This window comes from Saimiri boliviensis, chromosome 14, assembly GCF_048565385.1.
Source record: "Saimiri boliviensis isolate mSaiBol1 chromosome 14, mSaiBol1.pri, whole genome shotgun sequence".
Lineage (NCBI taxonomy): Eukaryota > Metazoa > Chordata > Mammalia > Primates > Cebidae > Saimiri > Saimiri boliviensis.
This window is the reverse complement of record NC_133462.1, coordinates 5,382,307-5,404,950: the sequence shown is the minus strand read 5'-3', so window position 1 is coordinate 5,404,950 and position 22,644 is coordinate 5,382,307. Positions and strand designations below refer to the sequence as shown.

The window sequence follows — 22,644 nt, the reverse complement described above, 5'->3', positions numbered from 1 at the left end:
GCCACTAAGCCCAGCTAATTTCATATTTTTAGTAGAGATGCGATTTTACCATGCTGGCCAGGCTGGTCTTGAACATCTGACCTCAGGTGATCCTCCTGCCTTGGCCTCCCAAAGCAATGGGATTACAGGCATGAGTCACTGTGCCTGGCCTATTTCATATTTCTCATATTTTGGCTATGTATTTTCACTTCATGGACACCAAGATGTACAGCATGGGTCTTACTTGGCACACAAGAAACCAACATGGAAATATAATATGGTGCATATGCATCAATGGCAATGCAGATTTCGGGGTGTGATAATGTGAAATTAACTTTCAGTAGAATTTTTCTTATACTCCAATAAGTATCCTAAGCCACAGTGTGGGGCACATAATTCAAGCACAAAGTGTGGTTATAGGTTTCTAAAACTGTGTTATTTGATTTCACCATAAAGAAAAAAAATTGTTCTTGATCCTTTAAGAACCTAGCGGTACATTGTTATTCTGTTAGGAAGTATCCTACTGAGACAGGATACAACTATGTTGGTAGAAAGAATGTGATTCATTCATAGAGAAAAACCAATTCCATTTTATTAGTTAAAACATATCTATGATACATTCTGAATAAAACATTAGCAAAATGTACTTCAAGCAGATAATGTGAGTTCTACTGAAGAATATGTTACTCTAGTTCTGTTGATTAAACTCTTGACTCTGACAACTACTCTCTCTTCAATTTCTTTTAAGACGGAGTTTCGCTTTTGTTGCCCAGGCTGGAGTGCAATTGTGTGATCTCGGCTCACTACCACCTCCACCTCCTGGGTTCAAGCGATTCTCCTGCTGCAGCCTCCCAAATAGCTGGGATTACAGGCGTGCACCATCACACCTGGCTAATTTTGTATTTTTAGTAGAGACGGGGTTTCTCCATGTTGGTCAGGCTGGTCTCAAACTCCCGGCCTCAGGTGATCCGCCCACCTCAGCCTCCCAAAGTGCTGGAATTACAGGTGTAAGCCACCACGCCCGGCCTCTCTCTTCAATTTCAAAAACAAGACTAATTTTTCATCACTCTTTACTAAACAACAGGAATTGCTCTTTAATGGATAATGGGCGACCTTTTCTCCTGCATTATTTCTACCACACAGTCTCTAATCCCCTATTACCCTCCTCGCACAAAAGTCCTAGGGTGTTGGCCTGCTCCATTTCATGTTCAGCTGATAGATCATTCCTTTCCTCTAAACCACAGTACTCTCCTGGCAGGAGAAGGGCACCCTGGACATAATCAGAATGGTGAGTGACATCACAGTTTTACACTGTTTTTTTGCCACTCCCAAACGCTAATTCAGACAGTATTTAATTTTAAAAGCAAAGTCCGTCCTTCTTCACAATAATAGCAATAATCCTTCCCCCAGTCAAGTGAGTGCTTCCATCCCAATGATTTTTCCAAAAAACCACCATGGAAGGTGAGTAAGGATGCACAATAACAGATTTCAAAGCTCACACTGAAACTCAATAGCAGTTTTTTTTTTTTTTTCAAAAAAAAAACAAAAACCGTAAATAATTCAATACGACATCTTATAAGCTGAAGGTAACTGACTGCCTACAAATATCCTGCAACTTTTTCATATGAGTTAAAAATATATACTTTTTAGCATATTTGGACTTCTAAGTATTCTACAGTGTATAACATCAAGGCAAACAGGGAAACCAGAGACAGTTTTTCCTCATAGTAATCCTCACTTACCGTTAGTCACTGGGTACTGGCCAGTTAGTCACTGGATGCACATTACATGTGTTTGGTTTCATCGAAGACATAAATTTTGACGCCTAGTAACCTGTGAGGCCTGGATAAACCCTCTGCCACATATGTGTACATGATGCCTCTTTATTATGGCCTCTCATATCTGTTAATGCTTAAACCCATGAGGGCTGGCCACCGTCACTGCATTTGTAAGGATTCTCTCAAGAATGAATGAACCGCTGTGAAAGGAGTGAACTGTAACTAATGGCCTTGCCACAGTCATTTGTAAGGTTTTTCTCCAGTGTGCATTCTGTGATGACTTGCAAGATTTGAACTCTGCCTGAAGACCTTGCCACACTCGTTACATTTGTAACGTTTTTCTCCAGTGTGGATTGCCATATGGGTAGTCAGACTTGACCGTACCCTAAAGGCTTTCCCACACTCTGTACACCTGTAGGGTTTCTCCCCAGTATGAATTCTTCGGTGATTGGCCAGGTGCGCATTTTGAGTGAAGACCTTGCCACATTCATTACATTTGTAAGGTTTTTTTCCAGTATGGATTGCCTGATGGGTGGTTAGGCTTGAACGAACACTGAAGGCTTTCCCACACTCATTGCATCGGTAAGGTTTCTCTCCAGTGTGAGTCCTTTGATGATTTGCAAGGTGCGAATTCTGAGTGAAGACCTTGCCACATTCATTACATTTGTAAGGCTTCTCTCCAGTATGGATGACCTTATGGGTAGTTAGGTTTGAATGCATACTAAAGGCTTTGCCACACTCATTACACTTGTAAGGTTTCTCTCCAGTATGAATTCGCCGATGAGTTGCAAGGTATGAATTGTGCCTAAAAACCTTGCCACATTCATGACACTTGTAAGGTTTCTCTCCAGTATGTATTGCCTGATGAAAAGTTAGGCTCGAACGATCACTAAAGGCTCTGCCACAGTCACTACACTTGTAAGGCTTTTCTCCAGTATGAACTCTCCAATGTCTTGCAAGTTGTGACGTTTGAGCAAAGACTTTACCACATTCACTACACTTGTAAGGTTTCTCTCCGGAATGAATTCCCCGATGACTTCTAAGGTGTGATTTCTGAGTGAAGCTCTTGCCACATTCAATACATTTGTAAGGTTTCTCTCCAGAATGGATTGCCTGATGGGTAGTTAGGCTTGAACGAACACTGAAGGCTTTCCCACACTCATTACACTTATAAGGTTTCTCTCCAGTATGAATTCTTCGATGATTTGCAAGTTGTGAATTCTGAGTGAAAACCTTGCTGCATTCATTACATTTGAAAGGTTTTGTTCCAGTATGAATGACCTGATGGGTAGCTAGGTTTGAATGCATACTAAAGGCTTTGCCACATTCATTACACTTGTAAGGTTTCTCACCAGTATGAACTCTCCGATGCCTTCCAAGGTAAGAATTATACCTAAAGACTTTACCACACTCATTACATTTGTAAGGTTTTTCTCCAGTGTGGATTGTCTGATGAATAGCTAGGCTTGAACGAACACTAAAGGCTTTACCGCACTCATTGCACTTGTAAGGTTTCTCACCAGTGTGAATTCTCCAATGACTTATAAGGTGTGAATTCTGAGTGAAGAGCTTGCCACATTCATTACATTTGAACGGTTTTTCTCCAGTATGGATTAGCTGATGGGTAGTTAGGTTTGAATGTCCTCTGAAGGCTTTTCCACACTCATTACACTTGTAAGGTTTCTCTCCAGTATGAATTCGCCGATGAGTTGCAAGGTATGAATTGTGCCTGAAGACCTTGCCACACTCATGACATTTGTAAGGTTTCTCTCCAGTATGGATTACCTGATGAATAGTTAGGTTTGAACGAACAGTAAAGGTTTTGCCACACTCACTGCATTTGTAAGGCTTTTCTCCACTATGAATTCTCCTATGACTTGTAAGGTTTGAATTCTGGGTGAACGCCTTGCCACATTCATTACATTTGTAAGGTTTTCCACAATTGTTTGCTTTTCGTCTTTGAGTGAGTAATGACAAATGGTTAAGTTCATTATATTTTTTAGACCTGGGGGCTTGGACACTCGAAGGGATTTGCTGAAGGGGTGACACGGAGGAGCCATTGTTGGCAGACTTCTCAACTTGATTACATTCATACATTTTGCCTTCACCTTCAAACAGCTGCAGTTCAGGCAGATGGGAAGGAAAGCTTACTCCCAGCTGATTGCTAAGAAGCTTGTTTTCTATGTCTCTTCTACCGTGTTGATCTCTTTTCCCTTCTTTCTGGGTCATAAGCACTCCCTTCTGATTTTCTGTGTCATCTCTCCATGGACACTCAAAGTCACGTATATTTTTCTGGAGTTCCTTAAAGGAGAAGTCTTCGATGTCAGGGCTTCCACGTCTCTCCAGCATCACTGTGTGGAATGCTGCTTCTGTACTGCTCTGCTCTTTTGGCAGCAGATCCTTGATTGTACATTTAGGAGGGATATCTGTAAGAGATAAAGAACCACACATTTCCAATTAATTACAGTATATAAACAAACATTTTACATTGAAAACGCATTCCACCAAAAGTAACACTCACACTGAACAGATTTTGGAACTTCAGAATCGTGAATTTCAATATTTAGGAACAAAAATATAGTATTTTTTTAACACAGAAAATGCAGTTACGTGTAATTCAAGTATTTGGGAAGGGCTGTGTGTTGTGGCTCATGCCTATAATCCCAATGCTTTGGGAGTCTAAGGTGGGAGGATCACAGGAGGCCACGAGTTTGAGTGCAGCCTGGGCAGCACGGCAACACCCCATCTCTACAAAAACAAAATAATTTAAAAATTAAGCCAGGCATGGTGGCTCACGCCTGTAATCCTAGCACTTTGGGAGGCTGAGGCAAGTGGATCACAAGGTTGGGAAATTGAGATCATCCTGGCCAATATGGTGAAACCCCATCTCCTCACCTCCCCTAACCCTAACCCTAACCCTGCCAAACTATAAAAATTAGCTGGGTGTGATAGTGTGTGCTGTAGTCCTGGCTTCTCAGGAGGCTGAGGCAGGTGAATCACTTGAACCCAGAAAGTGGGGGTTACAGTGAGCCGAGATCATGCCACTGCACTCCAGCCTGGGCAACAGAGGGAGAATCCTTCTCAAAAAAAAAAAAAAAAATTAGCTCAGCATGCCAGCATGTGCCTGTAGTTCTGGATACTCAAGAGGCTGAGGCATGAGGATTGCCTTAGCCCAGGAGTTAAAGGTTACAGTGAGCTATGATTGCACCACTGCACCACGGTACTACAGCCTTAGAGGCAGTCAGATGTCTCAAAAAAAAAAAAAAAAAAAAAAAACGGGCAGCCTAAATTCAGACGACCTATGACCAAAACACACACTGTGCAATCCTATGTTAGCCATCAAAGGATTATTTCTCCACCATGACCTCAGGTGCATGCCAATTGGCCAAAAACATATGGCTATCTCAATGGAAGAAAAATAAGCTATACACATTTAAAGCATATTCATTACGTACAAATACATACTAAAGCACAACATAATAAACTGTAATGGCAAAGAACTCATAGAAACATAATTAAGAAGCAGCATTTGAGGCCGGGCGCGGTGGCTCAAGCCTGTAATCCCAGCACTTTGGGAGGCCGAGGCGGGTGGATCACGAGGTCAAGAGATCGAGACCATCCTGGTCAACATGGTGAAACCCCGTCTCTACTAAAAATACAAAAAATTAGCTGGGCATGGTGGCGTGTGCCTGTAATCCCAGCTACTCAGGAGGCTGAGGCAAGAGAATTGCCTGAACCTGGGAGGCGGAGGTTGCGGTGAGCCGAGATCGCGCCATTGCACTCCAGCCTGGGTAACAAGAGTGAAACTCTGTCTCAAAAAAAAAAAAAAAATTAATGACTAGAATAATAAACAGTTTTCTCTTGAGAGAAAGAAGGATTTCTATTTCAGAACCAGCCCAGATAACAATAACTGGAAACTGGGATATGATTTTTGTTTTTTTTCAGACAGAGTCTCACTCTGCTGCCCAGGCTGGAGTGCAGTGCTGCGACCTTGGCTCACTGCAACCTCTGCCTCCCAGGTTCGAGCGATTTCCTGCCTCAGCCTCCTGAGTAGCTGGGACTACAGGCGCGCTCCACCAAGCCCGGCTAATTTTAGTATTTTCAGTAGAAATGGGTTTCACCATGTTGGTTAGGCTGGTCTCCAAGTCCTGACCTCATGATCCACCCGCCTTGGCCTCCGAAAGTGCCGGGATTACAGGTGTGAGCCACCGCGCCCAGGCCAAATAAGATTTTTTTAAAAATATATTCTATATTGACAAATTACACTTATATATATTTACAGGAAACAAACTGATACCCTGTTATAGGCATACAATGTGGATTGATGGAAACAAGCTTATTACCTTACAAGTCTTCTCAAAAACACTCCTTTACTCCTAATGATTTCACCCTGTGACAAACTTCTCCCTCTTCCCTTCAGCCCCCAACCTTTGGTAACCAACACTCTACTCTTTGCTGCCTTTAGTTTTACTGGTTTAGATTCCATATACAGTAAGGACATGTAGTACTTGTACTTCTGGGCTAAAGCCTGAAAAAACAGAACAGGCACCCCAGGTAGGACTGAGCATCAACGAGAGAATGGTTTCTATAGGTGTCTTTACAGTTATGGTGAGAACAGTCTCAGAAGATATGACCCACTCCCTCATCACACACCCTGTGAAGAGTGGCAGAAGCAGAATGAAAGAAATGGCTGAGGGGCCTCGACAGGCAGAGAGGGCTGGAGACACTGCCATTTGGTTTGGGGCTGCAGATGCAAAGGAGGAGCAGCCAGTGCTTCCGTCTCCTGAGCAGGTCTTCACGCACAGGAAATGGCACGGAACAGAAACAGGTCTAGATGCCAGGACTAAGGACTACGGAGGCTTCACGTCTGATCTACATGGACTGAGAACTGAGCACCATATGGAAATAAATACAGAGGGACAGACCAAGAAAGAAAGCAAACCCTTCAAAAGGAACCATAGAGTCCAAATGACAGGGTGTTTCCATCACGATCAGGACCCTGCCTCTGTCTCTGAGGCAACTTATTTTCCCAAAGAACTTTCCCATTTGCACAGAGTCTATCTATCTATCTATCTATCTATCTATCTATCTATCTATCTATCTTATCTATCTATCTATTCAGAGACAGTTTTGTTCTGTCACCCAGGCTGGAGTGCAGTGGCATGATCTCAGCTCACTGCAACCTCTGCCTCCCAGGTTCAAGCAATTATCTTGCCTAAGCCTCCTGTGTAGCTAGGATTACAGGGCACCCGCCACCATGCCCATCTGATTTTTTTGTATGGGGTTTTGATATTTTTTTGAGATGGGTTTTCACCACGTTGGGTCAGGCTGGTCTCGAACTCCTGCCTTGGCTTCCCACAGTGTTGGGATTACAGGCATGAGCCCCTGCGCCCAGCCTCCCACACTCTATTTAACGAGTGGCCTTCTCTCTGCCCATCTGAGCTCTTACCTGTGACCACACCTTTGACACATTTCCGCATTCTTGGTTTTCTCGCTATTTTCATATAGCTCTTCACAGTCCAGGGTTCTTTCCCTTCCTCCAACATGGAGATAATATTCATATCAAAATGACACAGTCCTGTTTATAAAAAGGAAGGATCACAGTGTGCCAGGGCTTTTCCAGAATCCCAGCCCTATGTTTACATGAGAGGACATTACAAATGGATCTAAGAAAACTTCAGAAATTCATCCACTGAATGCCTCCTTCTGAATACCCAGGAAACACGGTAACATGCACATAGAAGGTTCTATTCCACCAACCACTGAATCCAAAGCAGAGAGGCAGAAAACAGGAAATTTGACGTTTCAAAAGTCCCACACAAGGTATTATGCATACAAAAGCTCTGAAACCTCAAATGCTGAAGCCTGAAGGAGGCAGAACATTTGAGAAAGGGGAAGACTGAAGACCAGGTTTCCCATTATTAAGCTTTCCATTTCAGAGTCAACAGGACTTCCATCTCAGCCAAGCAATGCAGGGGTTCTCCAGGGACTCAGAAGGGAAAATGCAAAGACAGACAAGAACAGATCCTGACTTCTAGAAGAAAGTCATCCTCACCCAGAGAAACAAGGCTCCAGTAGTTCTCCAACATCACGTCCCTGTACAAAGCCCTCTGAGTGGGGTCCAGGCATTTCCACTCCTCCTGAGAGAATTCTATGGCCACATCCCTGAATGTCAACCGTACCTAAAATGAAAAACACATTTCACCAAGTGGCTAAGGGGAGAGTTCTAAACTTCACGTAAAAGGAGAAGAGGTGAAAATGATGATAACAAGTCAGACTGAAGTGGGTGGGCTGACAGATCCAGATTGTGACGATGTGACACACAGATTTGGTCTTCCCCCTCTCCTGACAAAAGAGCTCACTTGAAATCTGTGGAGTGTAGTGTGAAGTATCTTTCTGTACAGTAATGGGATAATTGGTGGCTGGAGGCACCTAGGTACCTTCAGGAGGGAGGGTGGTCACCAAACCAAGGCTCAGAGGGTGGTCACTCGAAAGAATGATGCTCGGTTAGACTAAGTGTCTGTTCCCTCGGGAGGGCAGAGGGGATGAAGGTTCAATTGATCACCAATGGCCAATGACGGAAGCAATGTCTATGTAATGGGGCCTCCATGAAAACACAAAAGAGACAGACTACAGCCAGGTGCCGTGGCTCACACCTATAATCCCAGCACTTTGGGAGGCCGAGGCAGGTGGATCACAAGGTCAAGAGATCAAGACCATCCTGGCCAACATGGTGACACCCCATCTCTATTAAAAGTGCAAAAATTCTGGCCGCGCACGGTGGCTCACGCCTGTAATCCCAGCACTTTGGGAGGCCGAGGCGGGTGGATCACGAGGTCCAGAGATCGAGACCATCCTGGTCAACATGGTGAAACCCCGTCTCTACTAAAAATACAAAAAAATTAGCTGGGCATGGTGGCGCGTGCCTGTAATCCCAGCTACTCAGGAGGCTGAGGCAGGATAATTGCCTGAACCCAGGAGGCGGAGGTTGCGGTGAGCCGAGATGGCGCCATTGCACTCCAGCCTGGGTAACAAGAGCGAAACTCTGTCTCAAAAAAAAAAAAAAAAAAAAAAAAAAAGTGCAAAAATTAGCTGGGTATGGTGGTATATGCCTGTAGTCCCAGGTACTCAGTTGGCTGAGGCAGGGGAATCGCTTGAACCCAGGATGCGGAGGTTGCAGTGAGCTGAGGTCGTGCCACTGCACTCCAGCCTGGCAACAGAGTGAGACTCTCTCAAAAAAAAAAAAAAAAAAAGAATACATCCCAGCTCCTCACTCCTCCTAAACCTCAACTGATAGATTACTTCCACTTGGATGTTCACCTTCGTGCCTTGTGGCATCTTCAATAATAGATAGGTGAACAGGAGTACAGTGTTTCCCTGTGTTCTGTGAGCCACTCAAGCAAACTAATTGATTCCAAGGAGGGAGTCATAGAATTCACAGTTCACAGCTGGTCACTGAGAAGCACAGACCACAACCTGTATTTGCAACTGGCATTAAAGTGCGTGCTCGGCTATGGGATTGAGCCCTCAGCCTGTGGGAGCTGACCCTATATCCAGATAGACAGTGTCAGAATAGAATCGAATATGAGAACATGCCTTTTGTGCCCACTGCAGAGTTGCTTACTTGATGTGTGGAGGAAAACTCAATATATCCAAGATCACAGAAGTATTCTGTATTAACGGAAGCAAAGTAGGAGAAACTGAGTCTGCTTTTCCCATATTTTCCTACACATTAAGGACTTCTGAGCAAGGTATGTGTTTCCCCAATTCTGTTTTATTATTCATTTAACTAGGAGGCTGTGATATCCTCTATATCAGTGTCAATTTCTCAGTTTTATGGACAACACAAGAAGCATACAAAGAATAAACTGAAAACAAGGGTATCTCTATGGAAGTGTTAGATATTATGTTTGACATACCAAGTGATATTCAATATCCACATGAACTAAAGCACAACTGATATCTTAAGAAATGATGACGCAGGCCAGGTGCAGTAGCTTATACCTGTAATCCCAGCACTTTGGGAGGCTAAGGCAGGTGGATCCCAAAGTCAGGAGTTCAAGACCAGCCTGGCCAACATGGTGAACCTCATCTTTATGAAAATTACAAAACTTAGTCGGGTGTAGTGGCCCGTGCCTGTAATCCCAGCTACTCAGGAGGAGAATCACTTGAACCCAGGAGGCAGAGGTTGCAGAGCCAAGACTGGGCTACTGCACTCCAGCCTGGGCAACAGAGTCAGACTCCATCTCAGGAAAAAAAAAAAAAAAAAAGAAATGATGACGCATACCATGACTTTAAAGAAAGGTCAGAATCTAAAAACTGATGGTGACAGTAATAGCAATGACAGATATTTCTGAACACTGTCCACGTACATGGCATTATTCTAAATGCTGCATATGTATTCATCTGTATAAAAACACAACGGCTCATGAGAAAGATCTGTTGCCATTTTACTAGGAAAGAACTGTATCCAAGACACTCGAAGAAACTACCCTCAGGTCAAACAGCTAAAAATGACAGAGCAAGCACTTGCAACATCGAGAAATTAAAATGAACCTTAAAGAATAAAACAGATAAGTAACAAATATACCATCAAAAGTAAACTGACATGACCAGCATGGCCAAAATGGTGAAACTCTGTTTCTACTACAGATACAAAAATTACCCAGGCGTCGTAGTAGGAGCCCATAATCCCAGCTACTTAGGAGGCTGAGGCAGGAGAATCACCTGAACTCAGGAGGCAAAGGTTGCAGTGAGTCCAGACTGTGCCACTGCACTCCAGCCTGGGTGATAGAGTGGGACTTTACCTCAAATTTAAGAAAAATGAAAAGAAGAAAAAAAAAGAAAGTAAATTGACAGTACGTTACCTAACTGAGCAAAGTTGAAATAAGTTCAAGAATAACAACATGGAACTTTGTAAAAGGTCTTTACATACACAAACACATTTCTGCCCTTAATATATTAACGGGCCGGGCGCGGTGGCTCAAGCCTGTAATCCCAGCACTTTGGGAGGCCGAGGTGGGTGGATCACGAGGTCAAGAGATCGAGACCATCCTGGTCAACATGGTGAAACCCCATCTCTACTGAAAATACAAAAAATTAGCTGGGGCCGGGCGCGGTGGCTCAAGCCTGTAATCCCAGCACTTTGGGAGGCCGAGGCGGGTGGATCACGAGGTCGAGAGATCGAGACCATCCTGGTCAACATGGTGAAACCCCGTCTCTACTAAAAATACAAAAAATTAGCTGGGCATGGTGGCGTGTGCCTGTAATCCCAGCTACTCAGGAGGCTGAGGCAGGAGAATTGCTTGAACCCAGGAGGCGGAGGTTGCGGTGAGCCGAGATCGCGCCATTGCACTCCAGCCTGGGTAACAAGAGCGAAACTCCGTCTCAAAAAAAAAAAAAAAATAAAAATAAAAATAAAAAAAAAAAAAATAGCTGGGCATGGTGGTACGTGCCTGTAATCCCAGCTACTCAGGAGGCTGAGGCAGGAGAACTGCCTGAACCCAGGAGGCGGAGGTTGTGGTGAGCCGAGATCACGCCATTGCACTCCAGCCTGGGTAACAAGCGCAAAACTGTCTCAAAAAAAAAAAAAAAAGAAAAAGAAAAAATACATTATGACTCTTATGTTAGTTCATTAATGTGCCAGTGTAGAACACACTTAAGGTCAGAGAAAATATTTAAGACACAATTTAACTTACTAATACGTAAAACTTTTTTTTTTTTGAGACAGAGTTTCACTGTCAGCCAGGCTGAAGTACAGTGGCGTGACCTCGGCTTCCCGCAACCTCCGCCTCCTGGGTTCAAGATACTCTCCTGCCTCAGCCTCCTGAGTAGCTGGGATTACAGGCATGCACCGTCATGCCCGACTAATTTTTATATTTTTAGTAGAGACAGGGTTTCATCGTGTTGGCCAGGCTGGCCTTGAACTCCTGACCTCAAGTGATCTGCCTTCCTTGGCCTCCCAGAATGCTGGGATTACAGGTGGGAGCCAGCATGCCTGGCCTGATTTAGATTGTTAAAAGTCTGTATCATAGCAGTACTTACTTGAAGAAATTATTGGATGATTAAAAATCATGCCAAAAAGGAAATTTGGGGGAAAAAAATCTAATACTAGATAAGAAAACCCCAGCAGACATCATAATCAACAGTACACACTGGGTACATTTCCTCCAAGTTGAAGGAAATGGGGCTGTTCCAACCAAACACGTCAGAGTATGCCTGAGCACAGACCAGGAAAGGGGGTGGGTGAACAAAGGAGGGCAAAGAGCAAGAGCTGTATCTGTGAGAATCCGGGCAGATGACATCATCGCAACCTCAAAAGAGGATATAATTTAAGTACGAGAACTAATAAAAATACAGTGAAGACAATCTTTCTCCTTTAGTAGCTCTCATTACACACACACACACACACACACACACACACACACACACACAGAGGACACAGCCAGCAATTCCAGCAGAAAACATACCATGCTATTAAAGTACCTTTCCAGTCCTATGAAAAGAAATTAGAAAACTGCACAGAGACTGGGTGTGGTGGCTCAGGCCTGTCATCCTAGCACTTTGGGAGGTTGAGGCGGGCGGACTGCCTGAGCTCAGGAGTTCGAGAGCAACCTGGGCAACACAGTGAAAGTCCATCTCTACTAAAATACAAAAATTAGCCAGGCATGGCAGTGTGCGCGTGTAGTCCCAGCTACTCAGGAGGCTGAGGCAGAAGAACTGCTTGAACCCGGGAGGTAGAGGTTGCAATGAGCTGAGATGGCACCGTTGCACTCCAGCCCAGGCGACAGAGTGAGACTCCATCTAAAAAAAAAACAAAAACCAAAACAGGCCGGGTGTGGTGACTCACGCCTGTAATCCTAGCACTTTGGGAGGCCAAGGTGGGCTGGATCACTTGAGGTCAGGAGTTTGAGACCAGCCTGGCCAATATGGTGAAAGCCTGTCTCTACTAAAAATACACAAATTAGCTGGGCATGGTGGTGGGCACCTGTAATCCTAGCTACTCAGGAGGCTGAGGCAGGAGAATCACTTAAACACAGGAAGTCCCAAACACTACCTCCACCATGGAGACACACATTTAATGGACCAAACTGCCTTTGTGGGACACCTGGCAACCACACCAGAGTCTGGAGCTCTGGAAACACCTGCTCACTTGAGGCCCTACCCTGGCATGATGCGGCATACTTCCACTTTCTCCTGGGGAGAGAAAGTACTGGGATATCCATCCAACATTCTGACTTTTTTTCCCCCTCTTTTCTTCCGTAACACCACACAAGGCTCACAACGTTCTGACTTTTCAGGACACTTGATAAGGCACAAGTTTCTGTCTTGCCTGAATATCAGAACTGAAGTAACAGGCTTACTAAGAACAAAGTTTAAAACCAAAAACTAGAAGTGGCTGATTAGTGAATTGCTGAGGTCCCAAAAGGAGGTAACAGGAGAAGAAAAAAAGAAGCATGGACCACACGCAGCAACATATTAAATCACCACCAAGTAATACGAAAGTGGCAGAGACATACATATTATCAGACAAAGAAATAACAATCAGACTCCTAAAGCTGCTCAATGTATTACAACAGTACTTGTAAACAACTTCATAAAACCTGAAAAACAACAAATATGAGATTATCAACAGAGAGATAAAAACTATGAAGAAGGAACAGAAATTCCAAAGTTGAAAAACATAACTGAAATGAAAAGCACACTAGAGCCAGGCATGGTGGCTCACACCTGTAATCCCAGCACTCTGGAAGGCCAAGGCGGGTGGATCACCTGAAGTCAGGAGTTCGAGACCAGTCTGGCCAAACATGGTAAAACTCCTGTCTCTACTAAAAATACAAAAATTAGCCAGGCATGGCGGCGCGTGCCTGTCGTTCCAGCTACTCAGGAGGCTGATGCAGGAGAATCGCTTGAATCTGGGAGGTGGAGGTTGTAGTGAGCCGAGATTGTGCCACCGCACTCCAGCCTGGGTGACAGAGACTCCATCTCAGAAAAGAAAAGAAAGGGAAACACACTAGAGGTGGTTACAAAGCAAACTTGTCCAGGTGTGGTGACTCACGCCTGTAATCCCAGGACGTTGGAGGCTGAGCTGAGAGGACTGCTTGAGCCTGTGAGTTCAAAACCAACCTGGGCAACATAGTAAGACCCTGTCTCTACAACAAAACATTAAAAAATTAGCTGGGCACGGTGGCATGCATCTTTTTTTTTTTTTTTTGAGACGGAGTTTCGCTCTTGTTACCCAGGCTGGAGTGCAATGGCACGATTTCGGCTCACCGCAACCTCCGCCTCCTGGGTTCAGGCAATTCTCCTGCCTCAGCCTCCTGAGTAGCTGGGATTACAGGCACGCGCCACCATGCCCAGCTAATTTTTTGTATTTTTAGTAGAGACGGGGTTTCACCATGTTGACCAGGATGGTCTCGAGCTCTTGACCTCATGATCCACCCGCCTCGGCCTCCCAAAGTGCTGGGATTACAGGCTTGAGCCACCGCGCCCGGCCTGGCATGCATCTTTAGTCCCAGCTACTTGAGAAGCTGAGGTGGGACGATTGCTTGAGCCCAGGAGTTCAAAGTTGCAGTGAACTATGATTGTGCCACTGCACTCCAGCCTGGGTGATGGAACAAGATTCTGTCTAAAAAAAAAAAAAAAAAAAAAAAAAATTAGAAAAAAAAGGGAAGCCAGGCATGGTGGCTCAAGCCCTATAATCTCAGCACTTTGGGAGGCCCAGGCGGGTGAATCACAAGGTCAAGAGATCAAGACCATCCTGGTCAATATGGTGAAACCCCATCTCTACTAAAGACACAAAAGTTAGCTGGGCATGGTGGCACATGCCTGTAATCCCAGCTACTCAGGAGGCTGAGGCAGGAGAATTGCCTGAACCCAGGAGGTGGAGGTTGCGGTGAGCCGAGATCGCGCCATTGCACTCCAGCCTGGGTAACAAGAGCGAAACTCCGTCTCAAAAAAAAAAAAAAAAAAAAAAAAAAAAAGAAAAGAAAGAAAAAAAAAGGGAGACTTGAGCATGCAGTAAACCAAACTAAAAAAGGAGAACATGAGGCTAGCCATGGTGGCTGACGCCCCTTCTCCAATACCTCGGGATGCTGAGGGAGGAGGGCTGCATGCATTTACAACTCAACCCAGCAATCCCATTACTGGGTATGTACCCAAAGGAAAATAAATTGTTCTATCAAAGACACCTGTATTCATATGTTTATTGCAGCACGATTCACAATAGCAAAGATATGGGATCAACCGAGAGGCCCATCAACAGTGGATTGGATAAAGAAAACACAGTAGACATATACCCTGTGGAATACTATACAGCCATAAAGCCAAAATCATGTCCTTTGCAACAACATGAATGCAGCTGGAGGCCATTGTCCCGAGCGAATTAATGCACAAACAGAAAAACAAGTACTGCGTGTTCTCACAATGGAAGCTAAACACTGGGTGCACACGAACACAAACATGACAACAGTAGACACTGGAGACGCCAAGAAGGAACAGGAAGGAAGAGGGGAAGGGCTGAAAACTATCTATTGGGTACTGTGTTCGCTACTTGGGTGATAGGATCTTTGTAAGACTGAACCTCAACATCACAAAACATACTCACGTAAGAAACCGCATGTGTACCCTGGAATCTCAAATCAATAGTATCAAATGAATCAACTAAATACCAATGTGCACACACACATTCGAATTCATGAGACACATTCTGGGGAAAAATCAAATTGTTTCTCCTATTATAATATCAGAAATGCTTCTAAAATCAGATGTGGCCAGGCACAGTGGCTCACGCCTGCAAACCCAGCACTTAAGGAGGCCAAGGCAGGAGGGATTGCTTGAGCTCAGGAGACCAGCCTGGGCAATACAATGAAGCCTCATCTCGATTAAAAAAATCAAGCTGGGTGTGGTGGCACGTGCCTGCCGTCTCAGTTACTCCAGAGGCTAAGGTGGGAGGATCACTTGAGCCCCGGAGATCCAGGCTGCAGTGAACTGCGATCACGCCACTGGACTCCAGCCTGGGTGACAGAGTGAGACCTTGTCTCAAAACAATAAATAAATAAACAAACAGATGTAGTTTCCCCCCATATCGGCAAGCAATCAATTGTGCAGCAGAGACTGCCTGGTGTCCTCCAACCCCAGTTCAATTTCAACACCATCTACCTGAAAATAGCATCAAATCCCACAGGTTGAAGGTTCGGTCCTACTTTAAGTGCCAATAGCAAGCCCCAGGTTGTTTTTCCTGTGCTTTTGACTATTAATCAGAGTTCCTGTAACTCCTTCATTGGGTTACAGTTAATTTGCTAGGGTGGCTCACAGACCTCAGGGACACACTTTATGTACATTTACCCATTTATTATAAAGGATATTACAACAAATATACATGAAGAAATGCACACAGTGAGGAATGGGAAAAGGGGCTGAACTTCCATGCCCTCCCTGGGTGCGCCACCCTCAGGAATCTCCATGTGTTCACCTACTTGAAGCTCTCCAAACCATGTGCTTTAGGGTTTTCATAGAAACTTCACGAAGCAGGTATGACTAAACCATTGGCCACTGGTGATCAACCTAACCTTCATCGCCTCTCCCCTCCCTGGTAGCTGAGGAGTAGAGTTTGAAGTCCCAATCTTCCAATCTTGTGTTGGATGTTCTGGTGACCCAGGCCCCATCCTGAAGCTTGTGAGAGGCTGCCAGCTATCAGTCAGTATGTCAGCATACAAAAAGACAACACGTTGGAAACTACAGATTTTAGAAGGTTTATATGCCAGGAACTGGGTCAAAGACAAAGGGCACGTGATAAACCATTTCACTTCGTAAGGCCTTCCAAAGCAAGATAAACTGAACAAATGAGAAAGGGGTGAGCAAAGATTGATTCTTTTTACAGTAGAATAATGTGTAATCAAAAGTAAGAAAACAGTACATATGTAAAGAATTAAACCAAGCCGGGCACAATGGCTCATGCCCATAATTCCGCACTTTAGGAGGCACAGCCAGGAGGATTGCCTGAGCCCAGGAGATCGAGACCAGCCTGGGCAACATAGTGAGATCCTGTCTCTACAAAACACAAAAACATAAAAAATTAGCTGGGTGTCAAAGCACACAACTGTAGTCCCAGCTACTCAGGAGACTGAGCTGGGACAACTGCTTGAGCCCAGCAGGTCAAGGCTACAGTGAGTCATGACTACCCTGTAACCTGAATTCCAGGAACAAAAAACAGAGCAAAGTATAAAAATTCATTTCATATATACACATCCACAAAGTAATGCAACCCACTCAGACTCAAAGGAATTAGAAAATGAAAATACAATGGGTTGCATTATCCCCAGATTTTCATAATGTAAAATGAACACAGTGGCAAGTTAGCTTAATGAGGGGGAAATCTCAGGTGGTACTGGTGGGAGAGGGCGCCTCTGCACCTGGGGTAGGGATAGAATCTTGCCAGATCTAGCAGCATAGCAAATGCACCATCCTAGAAGAGATGACTCTTTAATTGCCCAACCTGGAGGAACCCTCCAATATCTGTAGTGAAACTGGCATGGTCACGGGCGGCCAGCGTGGCCTTCTGTTTTTGAAACAAGTTCTTGCTCTGTTACTCAGGCGGAAGTGCTGTGGCACTATCATGGCTCACTGCAGCCTCAACCTCTGGGGCTCAAATGATCCTACCACCTTGGCCTCCACAAGGGTTGGGATTATGGGTGTGAGCCACCATGCAGCACCCCGTGTGGCATTCTTTATAAAAGTGAAAAAGTTAAAGGATCCACCTGTCTTCATTCCCAGATGCTCCAACAAGGATGTAGAAAAGTGAGCTCCTGTTTCCTAACGTGAAAACATGTAAATGTTCGAAACTTGCAGGTTAAAATATCACAAACCATTCATTGAGGAATTTGTTTAAATTCCACAATGATGTAAGGATACATTTCTATGGGACTGGCACTGACGCTTCCCACAGAACTGAGAACAGTGGCTCCCTGCTGAGATGTCAAGGAAGGTGGAAGGCTGGACAGGAAAGGGGATGCTTTACCTCTTGGCACATAAATGCATCGTTTCACTATCAAACAAATATATACACGTTTAAAATAAAAGAAATGGAATGTTGAATCGTAACTGGTAAAACAAAAACACAGTTCCAGTCTCTCTAACGGCAAGGTTGCTCTGCTCATATATCTGAACAAAACTACCTACAATACCCGAGGGACCAAGGTTCCTGTAAGAACGCCACAGTTTCCGTGAGATAGATGCTCTCAGACTAGTCTAATGAATCTTGTGTTGTTATACATTCACGCTGACGTCATACACTCAAATGATGAAATGGAAGAATCATCTATCTCTGATGTCTGTGCCTAAACTTTACATTCTCTTCCCAGTCTTTAAGAGTTTGGAGTCTGCCGGGCGCGGTGGCTCAAGCCTGTAATCCCAGCACTTTGGGAGGCCGAGGCGGGTGGATCATGAGGTCGAGAGATCCAGACCATCCTGGTCAACATGGTGAAACCTCGTCTCTACTAAAAATACAAAAAATTAGCTGGGCATGGTGGCGCGTGCCTGTAATCCCAGCTACTCAGGAGGCTGATGCAGGAGAATTGCTTGAACCCAGGAGGCGGAGGTTGCGGTGAGCCGAGATCGCGCCATTGCACTCCAGCCTGGGTAACAAGAGTGAAACTCCGTCTCAAAAAAAAAAAAAAAAAAAAGAGTTTGGAGTCGGAAACATAGTGACTCACTTGTTCAACTTGAAATGCAATATAAATATGAGGCAGGAAAGCTTTTCCCTTAGTGTTCTCACTCTACACCAGTGAGCAGGTACTTCTGCACGGTAATACCTGACTTCATGGGCAGCTTCTGTTACCATGGTTTGCACAGAGCTGACGGTGCATCCAGATGTGGCCCCTGAACAATCCCTGCTGCCTAAGAGTCCTGACACCATGGAACTCATGCCTTGTCCCCATCAGTGTCTGGTGTGAGCCCTTCCCAGGACCATGCCCAAGTGCAGCCTCGTCCCAAGCTCATGTCACTGGGTCACAGGGTGAGATGGAACCTAAGTGAGATGAGAGGGACTGAGGGAAGGCATGAGTGAGTGCCAGCAAACCTATGAGGCAGGACGCTTCAGACTCAGCAGATTTGCAACTTCAAAGAATGACATGTCAGGAAGATATAAAAGAACAATCCACCAGGAATATCACTTTACCTGAGTGAGAGCCATCCCTGACGTCTTTTCCTTCCCCTTCCTCTTCTTCCAGACTTCTTCCTTGGGTAATATAAGAGAGTCTTTATGAGTCAATATTGAATATCCAAAATATGCTGGTTAGGGCTTAGCATGTTTACATCTGTTTCATGTGCCACAATCACACACACAGAAGGCTGCACCCTGTGGAAATATGGTCCTCTGCAGCCCACTGCGGCAGAGGGGATACAGGGAAAAGAAATTCCTAGAGGAAGAACAAGTGAGTTTCTGGCCCCTTTCTTCAGAACCCACTGTCCTCCTGGAGAAGCCACACACACCACACAGCAGTGGGGAGCTGCGCTGGACTGAGCTCCCCTTCAGGGCACAGACCCAGCCCCGACCAAACCCCATGCCTAGCATAGCCCCTCGCCTCTCTGTGGATCGCAGGCTTAGCTCTGCCTTCAAAAACGAAAGACAGGGCTTGGTACTATGCTGGATACAGAATAGAGTCAACTTTATTACTCAGGCTGGACTCCAAAAAAAAAAAAAAAAAAAAAAAAAACACTTAAATGAAAATATATCAACGGGGTACAAGAGATGTTTCTGCAAAATGCCTGGGCACTCTAAATGTGAACCAAGGGTTAAGCTCCACTGAGGGTGCAAGCCCAGCACAGCCCACCTTCTGGCTCTGCTCTCCTGTTGGGAACGTGTTCTCTCCAGGATCCAGACCGGATATTGAAAGAGCAAAAAGAATCACACAGAATAGGCAACAGGGACCAGAGGTGGGGGGAAGGTGGGGCTGCGATGTCAAATGGGGGCCTGTGGGACATCACAAAGGTGTCCTCAGAGAAAAGTGATGTCAGAACAAAGACCTGGGGAAGAAAGGCTGCTTGTCACTTGTAGCTGAGGGGCCAGAGAGTCCTCGGCAGTGGGCCAGCCCACTTGGAAGCTTTGACGCAGGAGCTACCTTGGCTCCAGGAACAGGAAAGAGGCCTGTTTCGCTGGAGCAGAGGGAGTGGGGAGGACACAGGCAGGAGATGACGTCAGAGAGTTCCTGGAGGAGCAGATCATGCAGGGAGAGGCTTGCAAACATTTTTCTCCCATATCTCAGAAGAATTTATGAAGCCATGCATTTCCTCACCTGTTTGAAGTAAATGAATCTTTTTCTTCATTTTACAAAGTAACACGCTTACAATGTAATATCTTATGTATTTTAAACATGACAGGAGGCTGGGCACAGTGGCTCACGCCTGTAATCCCAGCACTTTGGGAGGCTGAGGCGGGCAGATCACGAGGTCAGGAGTTTGAGACCAGCCTGGCCAACATAGTGAAACCCCGTCTCTAAAAAAAAAAAAAAAAAAAAAAAAAAAGTTAATAAAAAACAAACACATGACAGGAAGTTCAGCTGAGTCCCAGGAACTACAGGGTTGCCCTTAGCTGAGATGTGCACAACTGCAGCGGTGAACATGTTTGGAAGAGTTTGGGAAGTCACTTTATTTCATTCATTCATTCATTCACTCATGAGACGGAGTTTCACTCTCGTTGCCCAGGCTGGAATGCAATGGCTCAATCTTGGCTCACTGCAACCTCAGCCTCCCGGATTCAAGCAATTCTCCTGCCTCAGCCTCCTGAGTAGCTGGTATTACAGGTGTGCACCACCACACTCGGCTAATTTTTGTATTTTTAGTAGAGGCCGGGTTTCACCATGTTGGCCAGGCTGATCTGGAACTTCTGGCCTCAGGTGATCCGCCCACCTCTTGCTCCCAAATTGCTGGGATTACAGGTGTGAGCCACTGTGCCTGACCAGGAAGTCACTTTGAGACATATGAAGATGGAGATGCCTGCTGGGACATCCCTGCAGAGAGTTTTGGAGACAAGTGGACACAGGATTCTAGACCTCAGGGGAGGGTCTGCAGGGACATGGAGCCCTGTATTAATAGGTGGGGCAGAAGGCCAAGAGATGACACAATAAGGAAAGGCAGTGAGTGTGGATGGAGACAAGAAGAGGTGTAAGGACTGAGCCGTGAGCACTTGCACATTCAGAGAGCAGAAAGTCCTGAAGACACCAGAAGAGGAAAGCAGAAAGTGATCGGAGTGGCAAGATGACTTAATAGATGGTATTCAAGCTTCTTGCAAAAGTTAATGGGGTATCATAAAAGCCAAGACGACAGAATAGGAAGTGACCAGCTGTGCTACATGCTACTGACAGGAGGAAAAAGATGAGGACAGGGCATGAACTATGGCATTTAGAAATGGGGAGGTCACTGACGGAAAAAGGAAGAATCAGTGGAATGCTGATGTAAAAGCCAGATTCAAGCAATAACTCAAAGGTTTAAGCAAGAACTGAAGACAAAATGGACAGACACAGTGGCTCACACTTGTAATCCCAGTACTTTGGAAGGCTGAAGTGGAAAGACTACTTAAGCCCAGGAATTCGAGACCAGCCTGGGCAACATAGTGAGATCTTGTCTCTCTATACTGCTGAGTTTTGAAGACAACGTAAAAACTAGTTTTTAGCATATTATGGTCTTAAATGGAGCATTAAAAGGCACTTATTACAGAGGGAAATGTAGTTGAGAATATTTTTTGTTTAAAGATGGAAGAGTAGAAGGAAAAAAAGGTCTTGATTATGTGTTGGAGATCTGCTGAGAGGAAAAAACTCATTCATGCTACTCTCACACTCAACAGAGAATATTTCACCTCTAGTCAGCAACATGTGTGTCGTTCCCACAATGACCGGTTCTCCAGCAGCCTCCCAGCTAGGGCGACCTGCAGTTTCACTCGGTTCTGATGCTGTCTATAAGGCAGAACCAGACACCACAGCTTGAGAGCTGAGTCGCACAGCCTGCCGTCACTCCAGAGGCTGTATGCTCTGACTGGCCTGGTCAACATGCTTCCCTCACACTCTCCTTGGGTTTGAATCGCTGACTAACCCAGCTTTTCCATCTGGCTGCTCATCTGTGTCCTCTGCAATATCCTTTATAACAAATGAGGAAACTAAGTGTTTTCCTGAGTTTGGTGAAGGGCCCTGGTAGATCACTACAACCTGCGGAGGAAGTCAAGGGAATCCCCAATTTATAGTTGGTCACCCACAAGTTCAGGTCACAACCTGCGACTTGTGACTGGCATTTGAAGTGGGGGCAGCCCTGTGGAACTGACCAGCCAGTAGCATCTGATCTGAATTTGAGTTGGACGGTGTCAGAATTGAGCTGAACTACAAGCTCAAGCTATCATCAAGTTAGTGTCGGACGGAAAATGCACTGCTGGTGGGAAGAAGCTCCTCCACATTTTCGTGATGAGTTTTCTGTGTTGCGTGTTCACTAACAAATACTGAGTGTACACTATTATACTGACTTTTTTTTTTTTTTTTGAAATGGAGTTTCGCTCTTGTTGCCCAGGCTGGAGTACAATGGCATGATCTTGGCTACCTGCAACCTCCACCTCCCAGGTTCAAGTGATTCTCTTGCCTCAGCCTCCTGAGTAGCTGGGGCTACAGGCATGTGTCACCATGCCCAGCTAATTTTTTTGTATTTTTAGTAGAGACAAGGTTTCTCCATGTTGATCAGGCTGGGCTCGAACTCCCGACCTCAGGTGATCCCCCCACGTGTCGGCCTCCCAAAGTGCTGAGATTATAGGTGTGAGCTACCACGCCTGGCCTATACTGACTATTATATTGACTATATTAACAATAATCAGCATTATATAATACTAAACGTATATGATCAGTATTATGTT

The 22,644-nt window shown here is 45.1% G+C and overlaps 1 protein-coding gene across 1 annotated transcript; it reads right to left on the bottom strand.

The window, feature by feature from the left end:
• Positions 1-1,900: 1,900 nt before the first annotated feature.
• On the bottom strand, positions 1,901-18,993 carry LOC101033896 (uncharacterized). The gene is made up of 4 exons (XM_039466638.2): positions 18,934-18,993; positions 7,813-7,939; positions 7,207-7,335; positions 1,901-4,183 (listed from the first exon to the last, which is right to left on the bottom strand). Exons 1-4 carry the CDS (start codon positions 18,946-18,948, stop codon positions 1,998-2,000), a joined length of 2,457 nt encoding a protein of 818 aa, XP_039322572.1. The 5' UTR covers positions 18,949-18,993; the 3' UTR covers positions 1,901-1,997.
• Between the last annotated feature and the right edge of the window lie 3,651 nt (positions 18,994-22,644).

Bases quoted from the DNA above. Each gene is read 5' to 3' on its own strand.
- LOC101033896 (XM_039466638.2), bottom strand. The intron at 7,336-7,812 runs GTGAGGATGACT...TTTTATAAACAG, and splicing joins CTGGAGCCTTGTTTCTCTGG to GACTGTGTCATTTTGATATG. The intron at 4,184-7,206 runs GTAAGAGCTCAG...TATCTCTTACAG, and splicing joins TGTCAAAGGTGTGGTCACAG to ATATCCCTCCTAAATGTACA.